Raw genomic sequence first — 24,909 nt, forward strand, 5'->3', positions numbered from 1 at the left:
AAGTGGTGAGCTGTGACTTGGTGTTCCCTCGTGCGTGCGGTCCTTGGCCACGTGAATCTTTTGTTCCTGTCTGTACAGTGTCACTCCTTCAGTGGGACAGCACGCTTCCCCTCCTGCACCTCCAGCTCTCATCTCATCTCCTGCCTGCACTGAGCCTCGTGCCTCAAGCGGGTGGGATGTGTGTGTTACATTTTTCAGGTCAAGATGAGGCTGGAACCAAAGTGTCCCATTTTATAGGTAACAGCTACAACCAGAAGTAAGATTTAATTACCACTCATGACAACACCACTTCAGAGGGAAAACGGTAAATCTTGGGCATGCTTCATAAAAACACTTTTGAGAGAAGTCTCTGTGTGCTTAATGCAAAGTGGGTGGAGACATTTAACCGAGCCCTAGAGATACAGCATGTCAGTGTTCTTTTGTTGGCTGCCTTGTGGGAGTTCATCTGAAAGATGATTTTAAAAATCCTTTTCGGTCATTATGGACTCCATTCTAGTACCAGAGAACAAGGTGTTCCTCAGTCGTTTTAGAAAATGCTGCAAAATGTGTGTTCTTGTTAGAGACACTTAGCAAAAGTCCAGTAAAAGTAAAATAAGGTATATTACAAAAGCTATCTTATCAGAACATTCTTAGAATATTTAGTGTGATTTTGTTGAGGTTACATATACAGGAAGTAATGGTTTATGTGCAAACTGGTGTAGAAGATAGATTGCATTCACCATCACTATGGTTTTAAAGCTGTAGTCACTGTATTCAGGGCATTTAAATATCTAACTTCATAACAGTAATGTTTTTGTTTGAAGCTTTTTCATAGCTCATATATATATATGATATTTGTAGATATTTCTGGATTTATGAGTTGTTCCTATGTTCTGCAGCAATTATTCAGTATTGCAATTAGGCCAGAGCTTGGTTCTAATGCATGTTTGAGGTTTGTCTTTGATGTAAATCTCAGAAAGAACAGGCATGTGTTATTTTTATTCCTATGTTCTGATGTATATGCTTCATTATGAAAGTTTCTCTACACTGATTACAGCCTGGACTTAGACTGTGGAAAATGAAATACACGATGTGTTTTGCTGCCAATATATATTGCCAAATACAGTCTGTGCACTTGAGTAGCTCTAGTTTTGCCCCCTTACTTTTTGCTGTCTCTTCAAGAGGCCACGAAACCTGTGTGTTTCTGATACTTTGTTCTGTGAGTAATGGTAGTCACCGTGATGTGAAAGGACTGGATGGCTTATAAATACAGCATGAACAAAACCTGTATTGAGCTTTTTTTATTTTTTTAAGCAATAATTGCTTGTCAGAGGAAACATTTTATTTCCTGCCATGAACATATGGAGCGCTTATCCAGATGACAGCACACCTTGTGTTTTATTGTAATGGTATGATATAGAAAGACATAGGGATTTGGGCCAAGAAGATGCTCCTGATAGAGTTCCAATGAAAGCACACTGGCAGTTGACTGGGAGAGATTGGAGGACATACTCTCAAGTATTGCTGGGCAGGAAAAACTTCCATCCTTCCAGCGTTGCTCTTCTGACTGAGGCACTGCATGCTTAGCATATTGCCTTGTCTTGGTGCAGCGTTGCTTTTTCTCACTGTTTTAAAGCAAAATTTTGAATCCTGTAATGTCGGTGGGAGTTTTGCCATTGCCTTCACTTGGACTAGGACTTTACACCTCATGAGTAATTTAGAAGCTCTCTTGTCTTTTTAAAGTTATGAAACTGCATTACCCCTTTCCAGGACTGAACTTTAAAGATATAATCATTCAAAAAATGTTGCTTTCCTCTTTTTCAGATAGAGCATGTGGTCCAAGGCCATGTTGCCTTCCCGGAATTAAAGTCAAAAGCTGCAGCCAGGTCACTGTTCTTTTCTTTGTTACATGCCTGCCTTATCAACTGACAGATTGTATCCCCAGCACTGAGAAATTGCTCTGCAGTATACATATGCTGGAACGTGGGAATCAACAGAACAACAGTGGGTTGGAAGTATTTACAAAGGCTTTTTAGGTGATTGTTCAGAGAGGAAAGCTTTAGCCCTCCCCTCAGATACCTCTAGGGTACCTAGGTGGTGATACCAGCTTCCTGCTTTTCAGCCTCGTTTGTACCCAACCAAGCATGTGTCTTGATACCATAGCATCAGCACTGTTCGGCCAAGCTGTGTGCCTTGAGCTAATGATGTCTTAATTTGTAGGTGACCTATTGAGCTCCAGGGGTGAAATAGAACTTAATTAGGAATATATTATTCACTATTTTTGTAGCAATAATCTAAAGGAAGTTATAACCACTGCATGAAACTCCTGTGTGACAGCACAAATAGAAAATAAATTTCAGACAAAACTTGAGGTTTGGGAGGGAATTGCAGGTAATTCCAGGATTCCTTGAGCATGTGGATATGAGAGATATAGATTTTAGTTTGATCTACTTCAGAAGTGGATGAGGAACATTCTGACGCTTCTGTCAGATCTGAATTTTCTGAGACCATCTTAGCTGAACAGTTGAGTACATTGGATGAAAAACTGGTTATCTTAACTCTTTTTTTTTTCCTCCTTGGATTATAGAAAGAAACGGTGAATTTGGCTTTTAATCTCCAATTTATCACTCTGGTCTAAAAAACAAAGAACAGCCCTGAGAGATGTATTACAATTCATGTAGTTACAGTTAGTCCTCTCCGGGGAGATAAAGCTACCTGGTTTCTCTGGATGACCCTGTCATAGTTTTTAATGTTAAATAACTTATTTATTTGCTGAGAACTTGACCAGAATTCCCAGAAATCTATTGGACTTCTTTCAATATGGAATAGATTCACCCTTCCTAGAATTTTCTTTGTTGTTCTTTAAGAAAGAAAATCAGGAAACAAATGCATCTGTGTGTTTGGAATAAAGACTGATCTTTACTGCTTGGGTTTTTTCCAAAATTTTAGCTTCCAATCCATTTTTCCTGTGCCCCCATGTGAAGCATAAGCATAAGACAAAGAATTAGTTAGATCTCTAATGACATTTTTTAGTGTGTTGGAAAAGCGAGTATTCAGCAGCTTGCTTGTCTGTACTAGGTCTGATAATGTAGTGACCAGAACAAATTTCATAGCACTAAAAGTTTGGATCGTGGTCTGTATAGGACGTTAAATACAGAATATTGGGAGCAGAACTCCATGTATACTGTGCATATGGTGTCATAAAAATATGGGGTCAAAAATCTGTACCTCTTACTTGCTGCCTACTTCTGCCTTTCCAAGCCTGTCTTTCTTTCCTCTGTCTAGCAACGCTGCTTGTCACTAGGTTCAGCAGTGTCAAACCGCCCGCTGAGCAGCTGGTCTCAGAAGCTTGGCTGCTCAGATTTTTGTTCCTTTGCATCCACCAGAAGTGAGACTTTGCATGCTGCACGTACCACTATTTCAGCTGATTTGTGATAACTTGTTAGGGCACGAGTGGCTTAAATGAGCTTGCCAGAAACCAGCTCCTGCTGACCGCTTGTGCAACCCTCCCAGCCTTATTCCCATGTTCTCTTTTCCCTTCTCTTACTGGAAGTGGAGAGGGTTGAGTTGCGTGAGGGCTGTCTGAACTGCTTTAAATTTGGCATTTGGTCTAACTAATGGGCGTACTCTGAACAACATGCTCCTTTTTTCATACAGTTCAGTGAGCTGCAGAAATTGCTGTAGAGACAACACATTTGGTCTTCGATCTCTATATTGTGTAGGTCTGACATCTAGCCATCCTGATATGGTAAAATCCGCTCTGTGTAGTCTAGAGTAGGAGATCAAAGAAGGAACATCGTTTATGCTTAAAAGTCTAAATACTTAGCTTCCTGGTATCGCAGTTCCAAATCTCCTTGTGGAAGAAGTATCTGTTTGCCATCAAAGATTACATGCTCGGTGCTTTGTGAAGAGCTGTGTTTTAGGACAGAATTTCTTTTTCTTCACTTCTCAATGCCATTTCCCCATCTAAAGACATGGCTCCTGAAAAAAAAAAGCAACGAAGTGACACACGCATCATCTGTCAGCTCTTCTGGGACCATTCAAGCAGAACATAATCATAGTATTTGACAGTTTTCTATACCTGTACATTTTTATAGCCTTATTTCAGATTTAGAAATTGAAGATTTTTTCTTTTTTTCCTCAAAGATTCAGACTGACATCTTCTAGATTCCTGAACAGATTAAATACCAAACTCCTGTTGCTTTCTGAAATCTTTGCTTAATAAGAACATAATCCTGAGCAAACTTGTGTTCAATTCTTATTTTCCACTTTCAGCGTTGTTCATTTTTATTAGCTTGTGCTTGGCTCTGCAAACCAGATCCAGCTGCTACTGATAGCCTCACGTGGGGTTGGGTAGAAAAAGCTCCGGGGAGCTCATGGTGTAACACTACATACAGCGCAGGTTTGGTGCAAACTGCAACTGGCAGAAGTTTGAAGGATTGTGCCAATCACTCACACTCACATCTATGTAAAGACAAAAAGAGGAAATGTGTGAAAAAAAGCATAGTGTCAAGGTTCTCTGGGTGTTAATGTGTCTGGCTGAGCTCCGGCTTCTTTGGTGCAGTCTTCTGTCACAGAGGCACGAATGGCTGAGCCTTGCAAGAGTGGTCAAGCAGCACGGAGATGAGATAGAAGCTGGGATGTCTGGTACATTTCTGGATGAGTGAGGCTTTCTTTTCTTTTTCTTCCCAACAGTCAAACCATGATTTAGCCTGGAAATACGATGACTTTATCTTTAACATGTGCTGCTTATAGGGCAGTCTTTAGAGATGTAGAATATAGGGCCACCTCTGCAGGGGTGGGGGGGAAATGGTGACCTCAAAATTATCATAATTCAGGTTCAGGAAGACACATAAAGCACATTTAAAAGTATGTGAATAATGATGTGAATTAGTTATTTTAATGTCTTCCAAGTGTACTTCATTTTGAATGATATCCTCTGATAGCATACACATGGTAAGGTATAATTGAAAAAACATGCAGCTGAATGGTTGAATGCAAAGTATAAATATACAGCTGCTAGCGGGTCAGAAGTCAAACTAGTAAAGCATATGCCAAATTCCCTTAGGGATCTCATTAGTGTGTGATTGAATATACATGTAGAGGCTAAGTGAATATCGCTGTTTGGGTCTATAGTGGATGAGACAATGACTAATCAATTGTAATTAGGGTTACATGCTATTATTGACCCACATGTCTAGAATTAAATGCCCCACTTGGATATTTCCAAGGGGTTGAAAAATATATATGAATCTGTTTATGACAGTATGAGTGTTTGAAAAAATATTCCGAGCATAATTGCAACATTTTTTAAATGGAATGTCACTGGAGCTATTGGAAGCCAAAGCACTGAAGAATTCACTGTTAGACTGAAGATGGCTGTTGGGCCAAGAAAATGTCTGTTGGATATTGTGGAGCTGGGTGTATCTGAACTTAGATGCAAGCATGTTTAGGCCCATGTTCAGCTCCTCCCTAAAATAGCAGCCACTTGCTTTCTCTCCTCCACCCTTAGTGCTGCATTTTAATCATAACGCATACTGAACTAATTATGGTTTAAAAAAGGAAAGCTGAAAGTACTATTGATTAATCAAAGAAATTGCTTAACAGTGGTAAAGGAATTTTCATTTCTCTCTGGAATCCTCTCTCAGCTTTCTTTTCTCCAGCTTTCCCTTTCACGGTGTCAGCACCTTGCTATTAGAGACAAGCATCGTCAGACCCCAAAGTACCCAACAGCTATGGGTCCCTTGACTAAGGGACTCGTAGGAAGTAGTGCACAAACTCAAGATCACAAATTTCCATGACACCTCTTGTCCTGCAGAACTGAGGCGTGCAGATGGGCATCCCCGCTGCCTGCATGCTGCAGTGTTTCTCCCCCTTTGTTTTACTTTTGGGATTTGAGATTCTTTGTTGGGTTTTCTGCTTTTGATAGTAGTACAAATGTTTTATGTTTGATGAATAACCTCCCCCACTCTTTTTCCAACTTGTTTTTCTTCTAGTGCTCAAAGTATATATACATACTTGAACAGTCACCTGGATCTGATTAAGAAATCCTTGCCTGTGGGTTTCCTCACTGTTGATTTACATGTTTGGCCAGATTTCCATGGAAACAGATCTCCCTTAACAGATCTGACACTAAAGGGCATGGTAAGAAACAGTCTGTCTTTGCAAAAAGGTCAATACAGGGTAAAAAAAAAAAAAAAAAAATCTTGGAAGGAGCTTTAATTTTGAACATACTCCTCCTTAGCTATTTAAACTGTCCCATAGGATTTGGGTTTCTTGCTGCATTTTGAAGTGTGCTAAAGTTTCAGTAGAAAATCAGAGATCATTACAGTTCAGATATCACTACAGCCACATTTATTTCCTAAAAATAAGGAGTGTGCATCTCCTAGTATCCTTCTTAGTACTCACACTTCAGAACTCTATTAGCGGTGCTCACGGTTGTTGTTAGCTCACCTGTCTCCCTAATATTGCATCTCAGCACAAATTAGAGTGTGCCTATCTCAGAAAGGAATGAAACATTTGCTGAAGAGATTGTTTAAGCAGATAAATGTTTGGTAAATGAACTATGTTAGAATTGTTGGGTCTAAATTTCAACAGAAAACGAAAGGCTCGTCTGCTTATTGTTAAAAATGGCCATAGATGTTCTCATGGATGGAAACATGCAGCCGTGGTGCTTCATGTATCTTTGTTCAAAGCTAAACCGGGTCTGATGCTGCCGTCTAGTTTTAAAAATGCTACTTTTGGAACTCACAGAGCATGAAGTACTGTGTTCTGCACTCTGGAACCAGAAAGCAGCTTTTGGAAGCTCACCAGAGATGCTCTGCTGGGGAACTTTTCAGCCCATCTTTAAAGACTGGGATGATTATTTCTCTTCATTGAACTTCACGGTTGTAGATTGGATGGGCAACAGGTCAGATGTAATTGTGAAGGGCTGGAAAGCTATTTGAAGGGTATCACTTGATGATATCCAAGTACCTGATGAGTAACACAAGAATTTACTTCAAAATGGTATCGTGTCCTTGTAATGAATATCTCAAGCTACTCACCAGCACCAAAATCTGCTGTGCCTGCGGCTCAGGTAGGAGAGGGAGTTGTAAGCACCACCACACATTTTAAACCACAAACAGAGGAAACGTCAAAAAATAGGTTACATATTTGTGGAGTTCCACTAATACCTATTATTTTATGAAAGAATTATATGCTGCAGCAGATTCATAGTTTCCCTTGGTATGCGAGCCGTATGCAAATAATGGTAATAGCAATGCATTTTCCCTGCTGTGTGCTCATGTCTGGCCTATGTTGATATTTACCCTGAGTAACTACAGTGCAATATTTATTTATTTCAGAGTAAAGAAGATGAAGGTATAGTCTTTAATTATTAATTGTCATTCAGTGTTCTGGTACTTGGAAGTGAGAAGTGCTTTTAAAAACTTGTTTTTATGTAATAGCATTTTCATATTATTACATTAAATACATTCACAAGCAGTGTCTGAGTCATAACATAAAACTGTCGGAGTTAATCTGTCTCTAATCCTACACTATATGCTGTTTGTTCTTTATTTCTTTGCAAGGGCAAGAACAATTCATGTGGTTCTTCCCTAGATCAGGAATAACATGTTTGACATAACATTATATGTGTAGCTCACAAAAAATAAGGCAGGCTGAGAATTATCACTTAGACTTGTTACAACAAGAAACCATAGAGTTTTACCTTGGCTGGATTTGTGTGTTTTCTTTTGATCTTTGCACAGGTTGTCGGACTGACACTGTCTCGGGGTCTGGATGAACTTGCCCTTATCTACTTGGCCACGATTCAAGCAATTGCTGTAAGCCATTTTAAGTGCATGAAGAACAAATGAATTGTCTTGTGTTCTGTGGCAGACTGATCATTCCCCTCTGCTAAACTGATTGCTAGTAATAGATGAATTCACTTAGCGGACTTCTTAAAGGAGCAAGGTATTGTTTACCCACGTTGCTGACTATTCCCTGCTGTAGGAGTTTGTGTGAAGAATATGTTCCCTAGAAAGTTTTCCTCTTATGACAGTTCAAAGCCTTTCCCTCTGGTGCATATGTGAGAATGAGGCTGATGCTACAAGGGGCACTGTTGGCATCATGGGCTGTCTAGAGGGAAGCTGAGAGAGTGGAGGAAGAACAGCTCTGACTTCCTTGTAGGAAGGAACTTGCTCTCCCCTAAGTTGCCTCAGCCTCAGATCGTTCCTAAATGCATGGATTTCCCCTCGTTGCCTGTTGGGTGAGTCAGAACCGCACTGCTGAAGTCAGAGTGGGCCTGTAACTCTACACGTTGAATGAACCAGAGCTCATTCCTCCCATGGTTTCCTCATTGCAAGGCAAGCCGTTGTCTTATATACGACAGTTCCAACCCGAGTCCATGTTTCTGTAAAAGCAGAGACCACCTTTATGAAAATGTCACAGAAGTTTGCTAACGTGCATGGATGGGATATTTTATAGGAATACTTCTGTTTCTGCCCTCATTTTCTCAGATGAGAGACTTTCCAGGACCCAGGATTTCCAGTTCACGAGAAGTTCTATTTTGACACGAGAACCTGGGTCAAAGGAGTTGTTTTGAAACAGTGGAGCAGGGTATTTGCAATGGGGCGTGCTATCCCCAGGCATTCAGTGACTGCAACTGACATTCCTTTGACATCCTCTTTATAATTAAAAAAAAAAAAAACCAAAACTTGTTGAACTTGCAAAACATTAACAGTTTGATGAATTGGGGAGTTTTCCTGACAAAACCCTATTGGGCTGGAAAACTTCCAAACTCCTCTGCTGGTTAAACAGCAACTTTGCTAGGCTGGGTCAGCCATCTGGGATGGAGGGTGGGCGGCTGCTGTAAATTTGCTGTGAGCTGTACATCTCATGTGTTAACCCTCCATCTTCAGCAAATAACTTGGATCTGGAATGGATTGTTGTCAGTTTTGATCTTTTTTAAGATGAATGTAGCTCGGTTCTACCTGATGCTTCAGTCTAATCCCACAATTTAAATAAGAATGTGTAGGAGAGTTTAATCAATGCCAGCTACTGATACTACCCTGAAAGAAACTGAAAACTTCCCAGTATCGAACAGGTGCTCAGGTATTGTGCTGTGCTAATGAGGTGGAAACCTTCTCAGCTGGAAATCCTGGGAAAGTCACCTATTATCTCATTGTACAATGCAACTCACGTTTTATTGTAAGACACAAATACCGCGTTCAAGTCTAAATTCAGCATTTGCAGATCGTTGTGATAGTTAATTGCCTCGATCGTGAGATTTAATATAAAAAGGTCATACAATACTTTTCATTGTAAGTTAACAGAAATTAATTTTTTGGTAAATGCTATTGAAACAGTAGCTAGAGAGCAGACAGAAGCGGACTTGGGTTTGGTGCGATGTATTTACCAGCTGCTGATGCGATACCTGGGAAATTCAGTTTTCCTCCCATGCTCTGCCGCTCCCAGTTGAGCTCTGTTTTGGTGAAGTTCTTGCTCAGTGCAGCCCCAGTCCCGTGCCATTAACCACTGAAGCAAGACAGCTTTAAACCTAAGTAAAAGTCTTGTACAAAGTGTAGGCCTGCCCACAGAATGTTAATCTCTAGTTTTCTTTTCAGCAGGAGACGCTTTTTTTCTTTTCATATAAAATTTGCATTTGAAGCCCCTCGATTTGCATTTTCTCCAATCCAGGATTAAATTAGTTCCCCCCCCACCCACAGTGAAATAAGTCTGGCTTTAATTTAAATTGCTCTGTGAATACAATTTTCCAGGCAGGTAAACACAAAATAATTTTCACAGCGTGTCCTTTCTCAGGGTCTTTGGCATGTGTACGCTGTGAGAGAAGTTGGTCATAAATTTGAATTTCAGAAGTAGTGAAAGAGAATATCCTTGTAACTATTCATCGCAAAATGCAACGCAACCGCTGGGGCTGTGAGAACACGTCAGAGATCTGGTCGTGGCCATCAGGCCCGTTCGGAGGAGACAGACTTTCTCGAGTAGTTTTTTATTTCCATAATTAAAATCGTGGCTGTGTGATTTGAAAATTAGCTCTGTGTCAATAAGGAAGTGATGGATTTAGTCAGCTGTGTTGCGGCTGCTGAAATTCCTCGTATCCGCTTACCTTAATACTCAATAATACATTTGAAGACATGTCCAAGGTTGTGCCAGTCACTCACAGTAAATGGCTCAATCTGCAGAAACTCTGCTAGTTTCAGTTTTAGTGGTGTTTATTTGCAGAGGGCTTTATTGCGGGCGGCAGACCTCTTAGTGAACTCGCAGCATAGCGTAAAGAAAACTTAAATAACGGTTTGTCAGAACTTGACCAGACAGTGTTTGGTGGGGGATTTACATACGAACGATCAGCTTGGGTTAGAGTTTTGACTTGGATTTGGTACTTTGTCAAGTTTCTACTTCAAAATTAACTTCCAGGCTATTATAATGAGCTGGGAATTTGGGGGGACAGTTGGTCAGAGAAACTGGAAGTGCTCTTGTAAGAGAAAACGGAGAGGGTTGGCTTTAATGGCAAGCAAGGGTAGCACAAAGAGGGAAGGTTTTTTTTAAGTGGCAGCCTGTTTGCTTTCATCATTTACAGGACAGAACACTGAACTGTTCTGAGTTTCTCAGAATGAAGACTTTTAAATGAAACATTTAAAAACATACCTACGTTTGAGACATGTTTCAATTAATCCAGGCATGAAATGGAACATTTTATTTTGTGCAGGGCAAAGGCCAAGAGAAATAGTTAAGCCAATAGAAAATTCCTCAGGTTTTCCTTTTTGCTGAAAAGACAGAAAGTACAGGTTTATTATTTGCTCCCTTTTTTTGTTTTGTTTTGTTCTGTTTTGCCGTTTAGCTTCAGAAATCTCTATACTGAGAGTGATATTCAGATGCTTTTGTGCAAAGAAAATAGGAGTTTTGGTGGGAATGTTTTTGCTATGTAGGGGTTAGTTCTGGGCCTGGAGATGTTTTCTGTACCGTGCTGCTCATGGTCACAAAGAGCTGCTTATCACTGCTGGCAGTTTGTCTGGTGCCCGTTTCTGTCTTCTAGTAATTGCAGTCTTTACCCTTGTGGGTGCTTCCCTGCAGGCCCCTTTTCCCTGACACCGCAGAGTGGAAGTTACCTCTTCCCGTTTTCAGCCAGCCCGAGGATGCTTACTGCAATATACTGTGCCTTTGTACTTCCCAATTCTTTGTGCCATCTGTTTGATTTTTCTTGTCCTTAGCCACAATACCATTTACTCTTTAAAGCTAAGCCGAGTCCGTCCCCTGTAGGTCTATTCCCAGCCCTCAGGTTACGGCTAGGGACAGGTAGTGCCTGCACATTTCTGTCATGCTCTATAGCACATTGTTCTTCTGTTCCTGTGGCTTCTCTCTTGTGCTCATCCGTTGTGTTTTCGGTTTTTTTTCTTTTATTTTTCCCTCTATGAAGTTAGGAACAAGACATATTTTGGAAGCTATGGCGGCTGCAGGCCATCATGTCAACACCCTGTTCCTTTGTGGTGGGCTGAGCAAGAACCCTCTCTTTGTGCAGATGCACGCTGACATTACTGGTAAGTCAGAGGAGGTTTGGGGAAAGGAGTGTCAGCTGCTATATTATTGTAGGTGGCCAAGTGCCTTGTCTTTGGAAAAATAAATACTTTCTTTATATAGAACTGAATTTTGTTGGTTGGCCAAAAATATTGGAATGAAATGTAACTTCCTGCAAGACTGGATTTCCTGAAATGTCAAGACATTTGAATAAGACAGAGACGAGGTGCTAACGAAGCTCCGTAATTTGTATTGTTAGAAAATGAACTTTTGGAGGATCTTCCAGCTTGATTTCCAGTTTGTGGGTCTTAGCCTGACAGGCTTTCTAAGAAAGTGCAGTAGAATTAATATAAAAACTCTGTGTGGAATTTTAAAACCTGTAGGTGTAAGCTGCGTGTCTGTGATGTTCCTCACTATCAGATTTATAACAATTATTCTAGATGTGATATAACAATTCTTCCATTTAATCAGATTACGAGAAGTTAATTTGATGAGGATAACGCGCAGTACATTTGATGAGTGTGTTACTACATAAGATGTGCTTTATTTCCACTGAAATCTCTATCAGATCCATCCTACTTGAATTTCTGCTCATGCTGGACATGTTATCCACTGTATGAAACAATTCCATTCAAAATTCAGGGCTTATGTCAAATGAAGACTGTTTGAGCTGTCATGAACACAGTAATGCTCAGATTTGGGATATGTGGTTGAGAGATCTGACTTGCCCTAACATCAAACCACACTTCATAACCTCGACGCGGTAGGGAAGATGAAAGTATTCTTTTATGTACATATCTGGGATGAAAACAGAGAAGGAGAAGCAAAATCATAATGCCTATTGACCTTACAATTCACTGAATATGTTGTGATCAAAGTGACGCTTTCTGTTTGTGAAGAATGTTGAGAGGTGCATCTCTCTGCATACACGGCTCAAACGTTTTAGGTGAATTTCAGCATGCAGTGTTTGGGAGGCCGATTCCTGACGTGTAAAACAAAGGATCTGGGAAAAGGTATTCCGATTAAAATGTAATCAGGAGTTCTTTGTAACTAATGGCCAAGTACAATTCAGTACAAAAGGGCCCTTTTGCAGTCTGGAGTTCTCCCCATTTGTAAAATCTGTGACTGACAAGGGATGTCAGAGTTCATCTAACTGAAATGCTCTCGGTTGTGTTGAACTCATTTGAGCCTATCAGATAAAATAACTAACATTCCAGGATCAATCCCCCATTCTTTCACGAAAAGAAAAAAATCTGAATATATTACTGTTAGCTGCAAATGCCCATGACTCAGCCGTGCAGACATCCAACAGATAACTTTACAGGCCACTTAAAAAGTATCTTGATCTTTTTGTTTGCTCGGTAAGAATTCTGCATTCATTCTGATGGTGCAGGAAATGTGCAGTAAATTTTAGAGCGTGCTGAAAATTGCTTTCTGCTTCAGCGCCTGGCGAGCAGCCGCGTGGCTGTAAGCGTTAGTGTTCGGCTGTCTGCGTCTCACCCAAGCCAACCCAAGTCCCGAGCTGTGGTCCATCTTAGCAGGAGGAATGCTCAGGAGTTTGGTCCTTCCCTCTTGTTTTTAAGGTGGATGTATTTGGTCGTAATTCAGAGGAACGTAAGTGGTGCTGTGGTTGCCCTAGCTCCCTGCTAGTAGCTGTTCCAGCAGTCCAACAACAAGCCTGCGCTGAATCCGTTTTCTTTCTGCATGACACTGCCTGTGCTAATTATAGGAAGAAATGGCAAAGAGTGCTGTGGCACTGGAAAATGATTGTAAGCAGCTTTAAACTGACGGAACGGTGCAAAATCGGCATGTTAGCAGATGCCTGGGATGCAAGGTGAAGTTGCTTTGCACTGACTGCTGGTTTTTATCTTAATCATTTTATTTCCCATTTCAGAAGCATGAATTCATCTTTTCCTCTGTAGGAGTTGCTCAGAGCTCTCTTTAGATCTCCCTCCCATTTCATCTCCTTCTGATCCTGCAGTTGGCTCTCAGGAGCAGCACTCTGGGGGAGTCGTATCACTGAGGCTATTTGGAGAAGGAAGTCCTCCTCCCACCTCCGTGTTTGCATCATCATGCATCCAATGAAATTATCTCAGTAATGGAAATTTACACACGTGCCAAATCCTGTAGGAATATTAAATTCTTTGCTTTAGTGGGGATGAGCATTGAAAGCAAGGAGTCTTTACACTCACACAGTGTAGGCATCTCCAGGAATTAAGGAAGCAGGCAGATTTTATTAGTTTATTACTCTTTTTCCTTCTGTTTTTACACTAACAGTACAGGTCTCGGATAACTTTGTGTGAACTGAGGGAAAGTATGATGGCACCCATGGGTAATGAAACTGTTTTTTAAAATCTACTGCAAAATATGCAAAGTTTCTATTTTATTTTTCTAGGATTTTAATCTTGTCTTCCAAATTGTACAATATATTTGAAAACAAGATTTCTCTTATTATTTCGTTCACAGATTGTGAAAGGTCACTACTTGTATTTTTCTGTCTTCCAGCAAAAACAGACCAGCTTTGTTGGCCATATATTTAAAAACAAACACAAGTAACCTTTTTTTTTTTTTTTTTTTTGCTGTTCATTGTGAAAGAAACAAAAAGGTAGCACCCCATTTCCCCTCAAGGTTAACTTTCAGTTTTCAGGTTGGTTTGGAGGGTGTGGAGGGTGTGGGTAACAGGTTACAGCCAAGTGCTTTGAGATGAATAACCACTGCTCTTCATTTGCTCCGAGTTCTGCATTAATATCTTGTTGAAATTGTTTTATTTACATTCTGCATTTCTCATGGCTCCTGGAACCACACGGCAGAAGTTGACATTCATCTGCAGTGGATCATACTGTACGAGTGGAGCTGTGAGCATGGTTTTCAAGGCCTTTTTCATTCCTTCTTTCTTTTTCTTTTTTAACTTTAATTATTCATTGTGCAGCTACTGCTGTACTGCTTTATTCTTCCTAACAGATGCGTGACTTTTTCCTGCATAGGCAAACCTGTTGTCCTGTCCAAAGAAGTGGAGTCTGTTCTGGTGGGCGCTGCTATTCTTGGAGCTTGTGCTTCTGGGGATTTTGCATCTATACAGGTATGCAGTAGCTGATCTTTATTTTCAATTATTGCTTTTTAAACTATATTTTACATTTGGAAATTTGGCATTATGCGCAGACTTTGATTCAAGTGGAAAAGTTTGCACAGCCAGGCAGCAGCCAGCATCGCTTTCTCTCCACCCTCCTTTTTTTAACTCTGTTACTTATGTGTATAGAAGATTCACCAATATTTGACTGTGGTGACATGCAGTATAAGCTGTTCTCTGTGAAGGCTGGGCTGTGTAATCTTACAGACAGAAAAGGGCATTTGGCAAGGCCCTGCTCCTGCAAGAAGGCCCCACCTTCATCTCAGCTATGGGTCCCGCTTTGCACTGAAGAATTTTAAACCTTGGAAATACCATAGCACTTACAGAGCTAAAAAGAACAAAAAACACACCTACACCTCTTGTCTGGCTCACAGTGAATTCAGAGTTAATAATGAGAATGGAACTTCATGCTTATTTGTGTTATTTCAATCCTTTAATGGTTATAGAAGTGGCAGTAATGCTTTTATGTTCAGTGGATCGGCCAAAGCATGACTTAGGTGCATTTATATAAGTGATAGTAAGACACAGAAATCTGAGGAAGCTTCTGGATGCTCAAAATCGTGGCTGTTTTCCCACCTGCCAGTTCTGCTAGCATAAGGCACTTCCTTTCCTAGCAGAAAGAACAGCTTCCTTTCAGAAGAATTCTTCCATTAAAATTAATCCCCTTGGAACAAATCTATTGTACAATGTGCATTTCTACTTAGAAATTCCTGTGCTTATAAGGAAATCTTGATTGTTTTGATAAATGTAATTTCAGTAGCAGCTATTGGTGATAGGAGTTCATATTTAATTCCTACCTTTCTGTTATCTGCCTTCAACTACCGCAGTGTTTCTCTCCTAGTTTAAGATATCTTGCACCGTTGTGCAATCAGTGAACATCTCAAAACCCTTTAAACTAAGTCTGTCTTCATAAAAATATGGTCCCTTCACATCTTTTCTTGAATCAAAGAAAGCAATACCAGCATATAAAGAAAGAAAGAAAAAATACACACAATTCATTCCAGTGCCTTTCCACCACGTGAGGAATCTGATTTCTCCATTCACATCAGGTCTGATTGTAAGGCTCTTGCTGGCCAGCAGGGCGATGCCTTTTGTTTCACGGAGTTACAGGGCAGCCCCAGGCGCTTCCTTGGGATCCCCCAGGAACAGAAAAGAGGAAAGCAGTTTGGAAATAACTGTTATTCATCTCACAGGACATTTGTAGCATGTTTCTTTCCATCCCACTGTCAGTGGGGATCGCAGGGAGCCAGGTGAGGCCCCATCTGAGACATGAAGCCTGCGGTGGGAAGAAGCCACTCTCAGCGTTTTGGCTTAGCATCTGTTCAGAAGAGTGCTGTTAAAGAGGTGACTCCAATGGCAATATCAGTTGTATTGTGCTGCAAACGTTTTCGATTACATTGAAATATTTTCCAAAGGTTTCAGGTACTTGGGATCAGGAACTGTATAAACTGTACAAGTATCTTTTTAGGGAGGGTTTGTCTAACACCACAGTTCAATAACCTTCTCTTAAATGTATTTTTCTAACACTTCTTGCAAAGCAAACCTATCATAGAGGTGCTGCTGCAAATATTCAGTTTCACTGCAGTTTTTGCAAATAGCAGAAGTTATTATCTGTCCTCTGATGGATATTTTCTATTTAGTTATTGAGTTTTTCAAAACTGTTTGTTTGCTCAGTCTAACAGTAAAGGAGAAAACAAAACAAAAAAAAAAAAAAAAAAACAACCCTGTGAGTTTTTTTTAGCAATAGCCTCTTTCTTTATGATTATGTTTGTTTGAAGGGGAATTTTTACTGTCTTTGTCCCAGTGATTTTGGTCACATTTCTCAGAATGATTTTTGGACATGTCAAAATCAAAATGCTTAAAAGCAATCTGGTTTTCCTGGCTTTGCTGTTCTCTATTCTCAGCAATCCAGGCATCTTCAGGAAAGCTTGGAAATAGCACCCAAAACCAAGATCCCTCAAAATCACTTCTGGTAATCTTAGTCTGGATTTAACAAGGTCTGCTGACTGCTGAGCAGACAGGTGAAGCACACCGGTGCCAAGCGTTAGTGGTGGTGCTGCTGGGAGTGATGGTTCAGGGCTGGTGAGCCTGCTGAGCAGGGCTGATCTCGGGTTGTGTCTGCACACTGAAGCTGCAGCTTTGAGACTGTAATGTACATCAGGTGTTAGAGCTGCCCTGCTCGTGCATTCTGGTGCTGTGGGCGTTTTGGGGCATGGAACACCAAGGGACACCACCACTGCTCTGGCAATCTGCTGTTTGCTTGGAAAATTTGGTACACAGAGAAGGTCCGTGGTAAGGAGAAACGGTGTAAAGTAAGAAATATATGGTAACCGTATACTGTAATTAGTGTTAGACTTCTAGATTAATGGTTGGGAAATGGATTGGCATTGCCCATTGTTTCCTTAGGGGCAAAGTAGGTGGTTGTGTTGGTAGCTGTTACTCCCATAGTCCTGTGCTGTCTTGATCCTTAGTCCTGTTGCGTTCCACCACTGGGATTTGGAAATGGGGAAATTGCTGCAGAGAAACTTTGGGCAATTATTGCTCCAGGGACAGGAAGTGATTTACCTGCAGTTGCTGCATGATGAGCCCAGTCAGCGTGTTTGTGAAGCAAGTGGATGCTCACACTTCCCTTTCTGGGGCAACTGGTCACAATGGCTGGAACACAAATGCGTTTTGCCCTAAGTGAGTTTCTTCTCAGAAGGAAACAAACCTCAGTGCACCTCCCGCCTCCTTCCCTTTTCTGTAATACAGCAGTGGCTATTTGCAGTACTATTTACGGTACTTCCTTAATCCTTATTTCTTTTATCTTCTTGAGTGATTTGGATAGAAAAGATTTTCCTGCTTTTTGTTCACCACATCTGTATTTGTAACAGAATTCTCAGTATGCTGAGCCTTTGCAGGAAGAAAAAAAATGTTGGAAATGAAAGTTACTGTAAAATTTGTAGCCATGGAGGTTAATTTGCTGGATGTGTGTGGTTTTAGGAGCTCAATCCCCTTGAAGCTGCAATTTCATCTTTAGGTAATTCTATCAAGGAAAGATTTATAACCTCCGTCTCCCATGCCTGGTCACCATATGTCGTTCCTTCAAAGAATGTTGACTTCTCTGTTTTCCTCTTCATTTACTCTCTCTGCATTTTTCTCCTCTGTGGTAAAAGAGAATTAGAACAATTGGTCTATCCAAAAAGAAAAAAAACACGCGCGGTGTGGCGAGAGTTATATTTCGCATTTTATCGTTTAGTTATTTAGTCTCCAGAATCTCCGGGAAAAGGAGAGAATCTTCTGAATTTCTTTGTGCAATTTGGTTTATCTTTTTATTTTCCCCTGCTACAGCTTTTCCCTTTCAGAGGCTTTGTAATACCTGGATTATTGTTCCTGTGAACTGGAGCGCAGCCTGCCCGGGTCAGCGTCGCCGCTGAAGATAGTGCTGTGTAAAGTCGTATGACATAAGGATTTTTGAAATATATACTATATTGTAGTTTGGGGGATTTTTGAAACACGTGCTGCATTAAATGAAATAACCTTACTGTTTCTGGTTTCGATGGGTCAATTTAGTGGTTCTTGCCATTCCTTCCATGTGGAGCAGCAGGATCCTGGTTTTTTTCTATGTGATTGTTTCTGTAGTAAAAATATAGTTTCCGGTTTAGCAAGCCAGCAATTCCTTCTCAGTAAAAATGTTCAATAAATAAATGTCAAAGTTTCCACTATATCCTCATTAATCTGCTTCACTTGTATGTAATTGAAAATGGGAAGAAGGTGCTGTTTGATTTGGCAATCATCCAGCTCTTTTTATTTTTATTTTTTGGATAACTGACTCCTTGGGACAAAGCTGTACACCAGGGAACAGGATTATTGCCCTATAAAATTCTGCACTCCACTGACTATTCCTTAATTGCATATTAGAGCAATTAATAAAATTACTGGTATGAAACTAAACTGCCAAATTTATTTTGGAGTTGGTATCTAATGTGGGTCATTCTTACTGGCCAGTATGGAAGAGAAGAACTTCACATGGTTTGCTATAATACATTTCACTGGTAACTTTCTCCAGTCGTTTTTGGTGTAAAACATTGAGCTAGAAGTTGGTTTTTTTTAGTGCAATGCAGTTACTCTACAGCTTTGGTAATGGACCAACTGGCAACAGTGAATTGACAGCATTTCTTAAGAAGACACATAAGTAGTAATTGGACCTGCTGAGCTTTTTGCTGACAGAACTAGCAAGATGGGGCTATTTTCATTTCTGGATCAGGCTGTCTCTGTAATTTCATGTAGCTCCACTTATGTCAGTGGACATGCTTTGGTTGATGATCTGATCCTCTATTGCTCTTCCAAAGCATTACCCGTCAGGTCATGGATGGAAATTAATACAAGTGTTCTAGTTGATTTCCATATTTTCAAAAGGAAGAACCAAGTGAAAGATCAGGGAGAGGAGAGCTTTTTTCCTTAGAAATGGTAATAACTTGGGAAATCAAAAGAGGAAATAAAATGACTTCTCCCTGTTGAGTTAGGTAATATTGCCTTCCCTCATCTCATTAAAAATGTAAAGCACTCTTGTTTTTGAGCAGGGTAAATTAGTAATTAAGTGCTATAATCAACTTGTGTAAACATAATAATGAAGGAGAGCAGCAAATTAATCATTTCGTTGGCTTGCCTTACCCAATTAATGCACCTTTTACTAAGGGCCATCATGTTACATTGGGATTTTTTTCTCCTATTCTCTTAATCTGGGTATTTTTGAACGTCAGAGGAAGGAGGTGGTTGTTTGTAGGTACCATGCTGTGTGCAAGGAGCGTGTTAAGGTGCTGTGAGCGTGCCTTCCTTTTCTTTAGAAACTCCAAGTTTGTGCATCTGTGCTTTGAGCCCGTGGTTCAGTGGAGGCCACTCTTGGGCAAGGCTGGGCATTGGCTTTTGCTTTTCTTTGCAGTATGTTGGCTGGGTATGGCCTCTTTATGTCAGTGATTCTTTTAAATTCTTTCCTGGATATGTTCGTCATCAGTCTCTATTGAAAGGACATGTGCTCCATAAAAAAAATTACTCAGGATTTCTGTGCATAGCTGATATGGCTATTATTAGAGGCAGATTCTGGTGGTGAAAAGAGCTGAATCTTCACAGTCCATTCATTTTGTGTGTTCTCACTTCTGACTGTCAGCAAAGCTATGAAGTAATGTCATGGACAGTTTGTGATGCAGACAGAGCAGCTTGCCGAGAACCAAGCTGTTGTCCACATAAACAGCTAAGATGTTCAGTGACTGTGGTCATTGTGTTCAATATTTGCAGCCAGGCTTGGATTCAGAGCAGCGATTCAGCTGTAGAACTCCATTCCTTTACCTCTTGCCGTGGCGTTTTGACACTGAAATACATCTTTGCCTAATTGAAATGGTTTGGGCTTTTTTTTTTTTTGTGCTTGCATAGAAAAGGTTAGATTCAATACAGCATGCATGAAACCACCAAGATACTGGCAATGCCTCTGGCTTTTGTATAGAGTCAGCTGCCTTCTTACCAGAAATCTTTAGAGAAATATAGATGAGAGGGAAAAATTAAAAGGCAGTGATTTGATGGCCACTGTCCAGTTCCTTGTGGTGTAGTGTTTATGGTACAAAGAGTGCCTTTTTAGTTAGCATATTTTGGCCTTTGTGTCAGAAGTCTTAGCAGTAAGGGTAAGAAGCGGATGAATCAGAGCTACTCTTTTGCCCTAAGGATGATCCTTCTGTATTAAAGCTGAGAAATATAAATGCTTGTCTGTCTCTGCCAAGCACACAATGAGATTTCAATTGGTTTGAGAGTATTCAGTGTGATTTTTTTCTTCACTTTTCAAAAGCCGCAATAAATATATGAAAACATTTCTACTTTCCTTCAGCTGACTTCAGTGAGCAGTATTTATGCATGGCTGGACGTCCACTCTTGGTGGGCGTTAAATTGCACATACAAGCACCACCACTTAGGGACAAACAGCTGAGATGCGGCTGGAGCCGAGAGCACGATGCTTTCACAAAAGCACTAAGAGAAGTACCCTCTGTCTTGTTGCTGTTTACGGACATGTGATACTGGTTGACATCTGTTGCCCTTCTCATTTGAGGACTGTTTGCTTTGCTAACTTTAACATTTCCACATTGCTGTGCTGTTGAAGTGCAGATACACAAATCTCCTTGGAGTCCCCAAGGTCCTTTTAGGAGAAGCGGAGCTGCCCTCATTTGATATCATCCTGCTGGCTGCTTTTTGTACCGGAGTTCGGAGAAATAATTCTGTGGCTGTTAAATGTTCTTGGTGGAGTGCTCTGTCTAGTGCTATATGTTGTCATACGTTTGATGAATTATCAGATCAGTACGTGCTGTACAGTAGTGTTTGGTTAATTGTCACCTTAGATGATTTGTAGCCGTTTTATATCACTTGAAATTATTACAGGTAAAAACTTGTCTAAGAAAATGTCAAAGTTTGTTATAGCAGGTCATATAGCTACTCAAATGACAGATGATTGTAGCCCATAATCATAATGCAATATTCTCAGTTAATGTAAATCAGCATTACTCCGGGATTTCAGAGGAGTGACACCAGTTTACTCCGGTGCCCTGATCCAGTCAAGCACGTAGGTACATCATTTAACTTTCGAGTAGGCCAGAAGTTCAGTTGAAGACAAGCAGGACTGCCCATCTGCTGAAGTACTTTGCTGGATCAGAGCCCAAACAGGAATCTGATGCACAGTTCGCCTGTGGATGGCACATCTTGAAATGATAAAGGCTATTATGGCTCTTGCAATTGGTTATTACCCATTCAGAAATGAGTTGTGGATACTAGAGGTAATAGGATACAAAGGCAGTGTCTTCTATTTGGTGCTGTCTTTTGTGCAGACTTAGCCTGCCCCAGTGTAAATGTCATGCACTACACAAATGTTCAGATTTGCAATTTCTTGCTAACTTTTAATGATGGGGGAAGGCAGCTGCAGTAGGTCAGAGTAATGCGTTGACTGTAAGAGAACTGCAGCCATTTACAGTAGCTGAGTATCTGGCACAGAAGCACTGAAGTTGGAGACGACAATCTCAGAAATCCAATAGTTAAAGATGTGACCGTATTATTTTTCTAAAAGTAGGTAATGGAATACCAGCCTAATGAAATGACATGAAGCGTGGCCTTCTGTTTGGCTACTGCTGACAGGCACTGTGTTGGGAAATCAGTGCACCTTGCCTGTTTATTAATTCTGTCTGAGAATGGTGATAAAGGTTTTGTTAGTTATTTCCTAAATTTATGAGGATGGACTGAAAAGACAGTAAAGACCTCCAAGGTGTTCGAATGACCCACAAAATGTATTTAATCTTCTGTGTTTATACTGAAGATTCATCCAGGGTTGTGCATTGGCATAATTCCACTGACTTCACCTGACTTTTATATCTTGCATGCACATGCCTGATGAGCATATTAGAAGCAACCATATGTATATAAATAAAATCTGTTCTGTGGGCTCAGCACTTAGATTGTCATGCCTGTTAGCTTTTAATAAACTCACATCAGCTGATGTTGGCAAAGAATAGGAGTTAGTGTTTTGTTAATCTGCAGAAATTGAGACTCTTACTAGACCAGTAGTGCTCTTCTTACCAAGACCTGTCAGACAGGAAAAAATATGCTGACTGGGGTAGTGCCTATTCAGCTGTTGCGCATTTATGTAACAGGACCCAAAATGATGGTGCTGGAGTCAGTGTAAAGAGATGTACAATTAGTTGATTTTTTTCCAAACAGACCAAGACTAAGATCATCTTGTTGAAGAAATTATTGTGTAATATCGCTACCTTACAGTTATTCTAGCTTTCTGGCCTTGTCTTGAGGAAAGCCATAAATATGAGGAAACCATAAATGTGTCTTTATAGTAGACAGATGCTTTCTTTAAAGCGTACAGTAATCCATCTCCTTTCTATTTTAAGGCCAGATTTTACCACATGCTCAAAGACGTGGCTGAAGTCATTTGGACCTTGGACACCCCTTCTGTCCAGGCCATTTAGACAGGGAAAAACATGATAGCAATATTTTATAGGATGGATGAGTACAAAGGAGGATACCGTGGATCCTTTGTAACTGTCAGTAGCCAGTAAGGTCCTTTTCAGAGCGTCTTGCTTAAATGATGTTTGAGATGTCAAACAAGTTAAAGTCTCTTTGCCCTCACCTCTTCAAGAGCTGAGCAGAACAACTCTCAAGTTATGCACTAGAGAATTGGAAACTCAATCTGGCTACACTGTGAGATTAATTTTCCATCTGAGATTTGCTCTCTTGCTATGTCAGTGCAGGGGATCAGACTGTTCTGTAGCAAAGCACAAGCATGTAGAGACTCTGCAGTAGCTGTCTGAAATGCTTGTGTGGGTTTTTTTTACAACAAATTTTGAAGGATGTTATGATCACCGAGTTGTGGGTTTTGATGCCAGTAGTTTCTATCATCAGGACATACTTGAGCCTTCTTGTATCTGAAAAAGATTTTTACCTTATCTGTACTATGTTGTCCTTTCTCCTATAGGTGCGTGGAAGTTTTTGTTTCTCAAAATTTGCCCTAACTGTAGAGTTTGATGGCTGCCTACGATCTACGATCGTTTTGCTGTAGTTAATCTAAAATAGACTTTTCTTTCTTCTCTTTTATATAATCATGGATCTGAAATGTTAAGGATCCCCTATTAGTTTTATTAGCAAGAGAACCCAGTGGCTTTATTAGCATACTTTTCCTTTCTTTCCTCGTCTTCAGAACTGGAATCCAGTTCTCATTCTCCTTTCTTTGTCTTACTAAGTCATGGGATCTTGTTTCCTTGTTTTTTTGGGCATTGATGTGTAACAATCACTCCCAACTCTTGCTTAGTTTCTTGTTCTGAAACAACTTTTAACACCCAGAGCACTTAAGCATTTCTGAAACACAGTTTGATACTTGAAATTGGGCAGGGAACTGTAGAGAGAGTCCATACAAAATTGCTTCCTGGTTCTGATTTGTTTTAATTGAGACAAGTGTCCATGTAATGACTAGCAAGACCATATCCATCACTCTTGAGGGAAAGCAGAAGAGCTAACCACTAACTGGGCATGGAAAAGCGTAAGTTGCAGATTTTTGCACAAAGATAATCCTCTACATTAGGGTTGGAAAACACTGGGTAAACATGGATAAGGAGAAGGAAGCATTGTGCCCATATCTTGCTGTGCCTTGTGGGAGTGGATAAGCAGCAAAATGAGTTGCGTTGTTAAGTTTCACAAGTGCAGTTTTCTGCTAAGAATAATATATAGGGAATGTACTTAATGTGTAGCAGTGCTAGGGGTTGCATTCCCCTGAATATTTTTACCCTTCAGTATGTAATAAGTTTTGATCCATGTCGGGCCTGTTTGAGCACATGCTATACATTTTTCGCACAGTTTCCACCTGGTCCTTTACCGTGTAGAAATCTTCTGAAGGAGCATGCGTGTGGAAGCCGTGGTGGAAGCATCTTGTTCTGTCAGGGAACAGAGAAGTGATGGTAATTGGAAGAATGATAATTGTGTTGCATTTGGAAGATCGTTTCATTGCCTGGCCCTGTAGCTCAAAACAGAGCTAAACATCTTGGATATATTCAGCAAAATATTTCTGAGCTTTGTAGCCTTGGGTCAGACTCCTTCTGCTTTCAAAATGTCTGATAAGAATGTCTGTGAAATTTTCCCAGGCTGATGTCTCCCTGCCTGTTGTGATTAAGTAGTTTAGGTATTGGATGCTGTGTCTTTAGACTGGACTGAGAGAAACTGTGCTTGACTGTCTTACAGCTGATAAATTGGGTATGTGTTAGCCTCTGGGTTGGAAGCTGGCACTTAGCTAAGGTGAAAGAGATGAGTAATGGCCATAAAGATGCTAAGCTGTTTGAAACTCTTCTAATAAATAGGGTCTTTTTGTGATGAGCTATCCTCACTTTCTTTGACTGTTTGGTATAAGAGCTTTGAATATACAAGCACATTACTCATTATTTACTGGCCGTGGTTGCAAGGTTGTTTAATTTTGCAATAGTCCCATCTAAGGGATGTTTCTTGTACTGCATGAAAGGGAGACAAGGCAAGCTTTGCTTTTCATTTTGTTCGTATATCTTTGCCCCCATGGAATGACTGGGTAGCCAGCACATTTGCCTTACAGCAAAAACACCAAAGAGAAGAACCAGAGGACAGGCATGGAAAGAGGCTTAAAGGAAACATGAAAAAGAATACTGAGGTGGTGGACAATTAGGTGCTATTCTTTTTTTCATTAGATACCCAGTATCCCTACCATCTCCGTCTCCCTACATCCATGCTTCCACTCTGATGCTGTTTTTTTC

At 40.4% G+C, this 24,909-nt stretch overlaps 2 protein-coding genes across 29 annotated transcripts in view; one reads left to right on the plus strand and one right to left on the minus strand.

The window, feature by feature from the left end:
• Nucleotides 1-24,909, plus strand: part of FGGY (FGGY carbohydrate kinase domain containing) — a 291,340-nt gene that overhangs the window by 248,990 nt on the left and 17,441 nt on the right. For 21 of the 26 annotated variants that reach the window (XR_002441321.1, XR_002441322.1, XM_021405281.1 and 18 more), the window contains 5 exons: nt 1,804-1,865; nt 5,976-6,123; nt 7,731-7,805; nt 11,399-11,519; nt 14,481-14,575. Coding sequence is in view for 23 of the 26 variants with exons in the window: in XM_021405281.1 (XP_021260956.1) it covers nt 1,804-1,865; nt 5,976-6,123; nt 7,731-7,805; nt 11,399-11,519; nt 14,481-14,575 (501 nt within the window). In the remaining 3 variants the exon portion in view is untranslated. Of the gene's footprint in view, nt 1-1,803; nt 1,866-5,975; nt 6,124-7,730; nt 7,936-11,398; nt 11,520-14,480; nt 14,576-17,953; nt 18,557-24,909 lie in introns of those variants that run through there. The other 5 variants (XM_021405284.1, XM_021405286.1, XR_002441323.1 and 2 more) reach the window with 5 other exon arrangements.
• The window catches only part of LOC110402815 (E3 ubiquitin-protein ligase RNF170-like), a 60,579-nt gene continuing 38,675 nt past the window's right edge, over nt 3,006-24,909 (minus strand). Inside the window, exons 5-6 of one of the 3 annotated variants that reach the window (XM_021405322.1) lie at nt 18,148-18,238; nt 17,986-18,047 (exon numbers count right to left, since the gene is read on the minus strand). In XM_021405322.1, the coding sequence (XP_021260997.1) occupies nt 18,167-18,238 (72 nt within the window). In that variant the 3' untranslated portion in view covers nt 17,986-18,047; nt 18,148-18,166. Of the gene's footprint in view, nt 3,961-17,985; nt 18,048-18,147; nt 18,239-23,561; nt 24,067-24,909 lie in introns of those variants that run through there. The other 2 variants (XM_021405324.1, XM_021405320.1) reach the window with 2 other exon arrangements.

Source organism: Numida meleagris, chromosome 7, assembly GCF_002078875.1.
Source record: "Numida meleagris isolate 19003 breed g44 Domestic line chromosome 7, NumMel1.0, whole genome shotgun sequence".
In the NCBI taxonomy this organism is placed as follows: Eukaryota; Metazoa; Chordata; class Aves; order Galliformes; family Numididae; genus Numida; species Numida meleagris.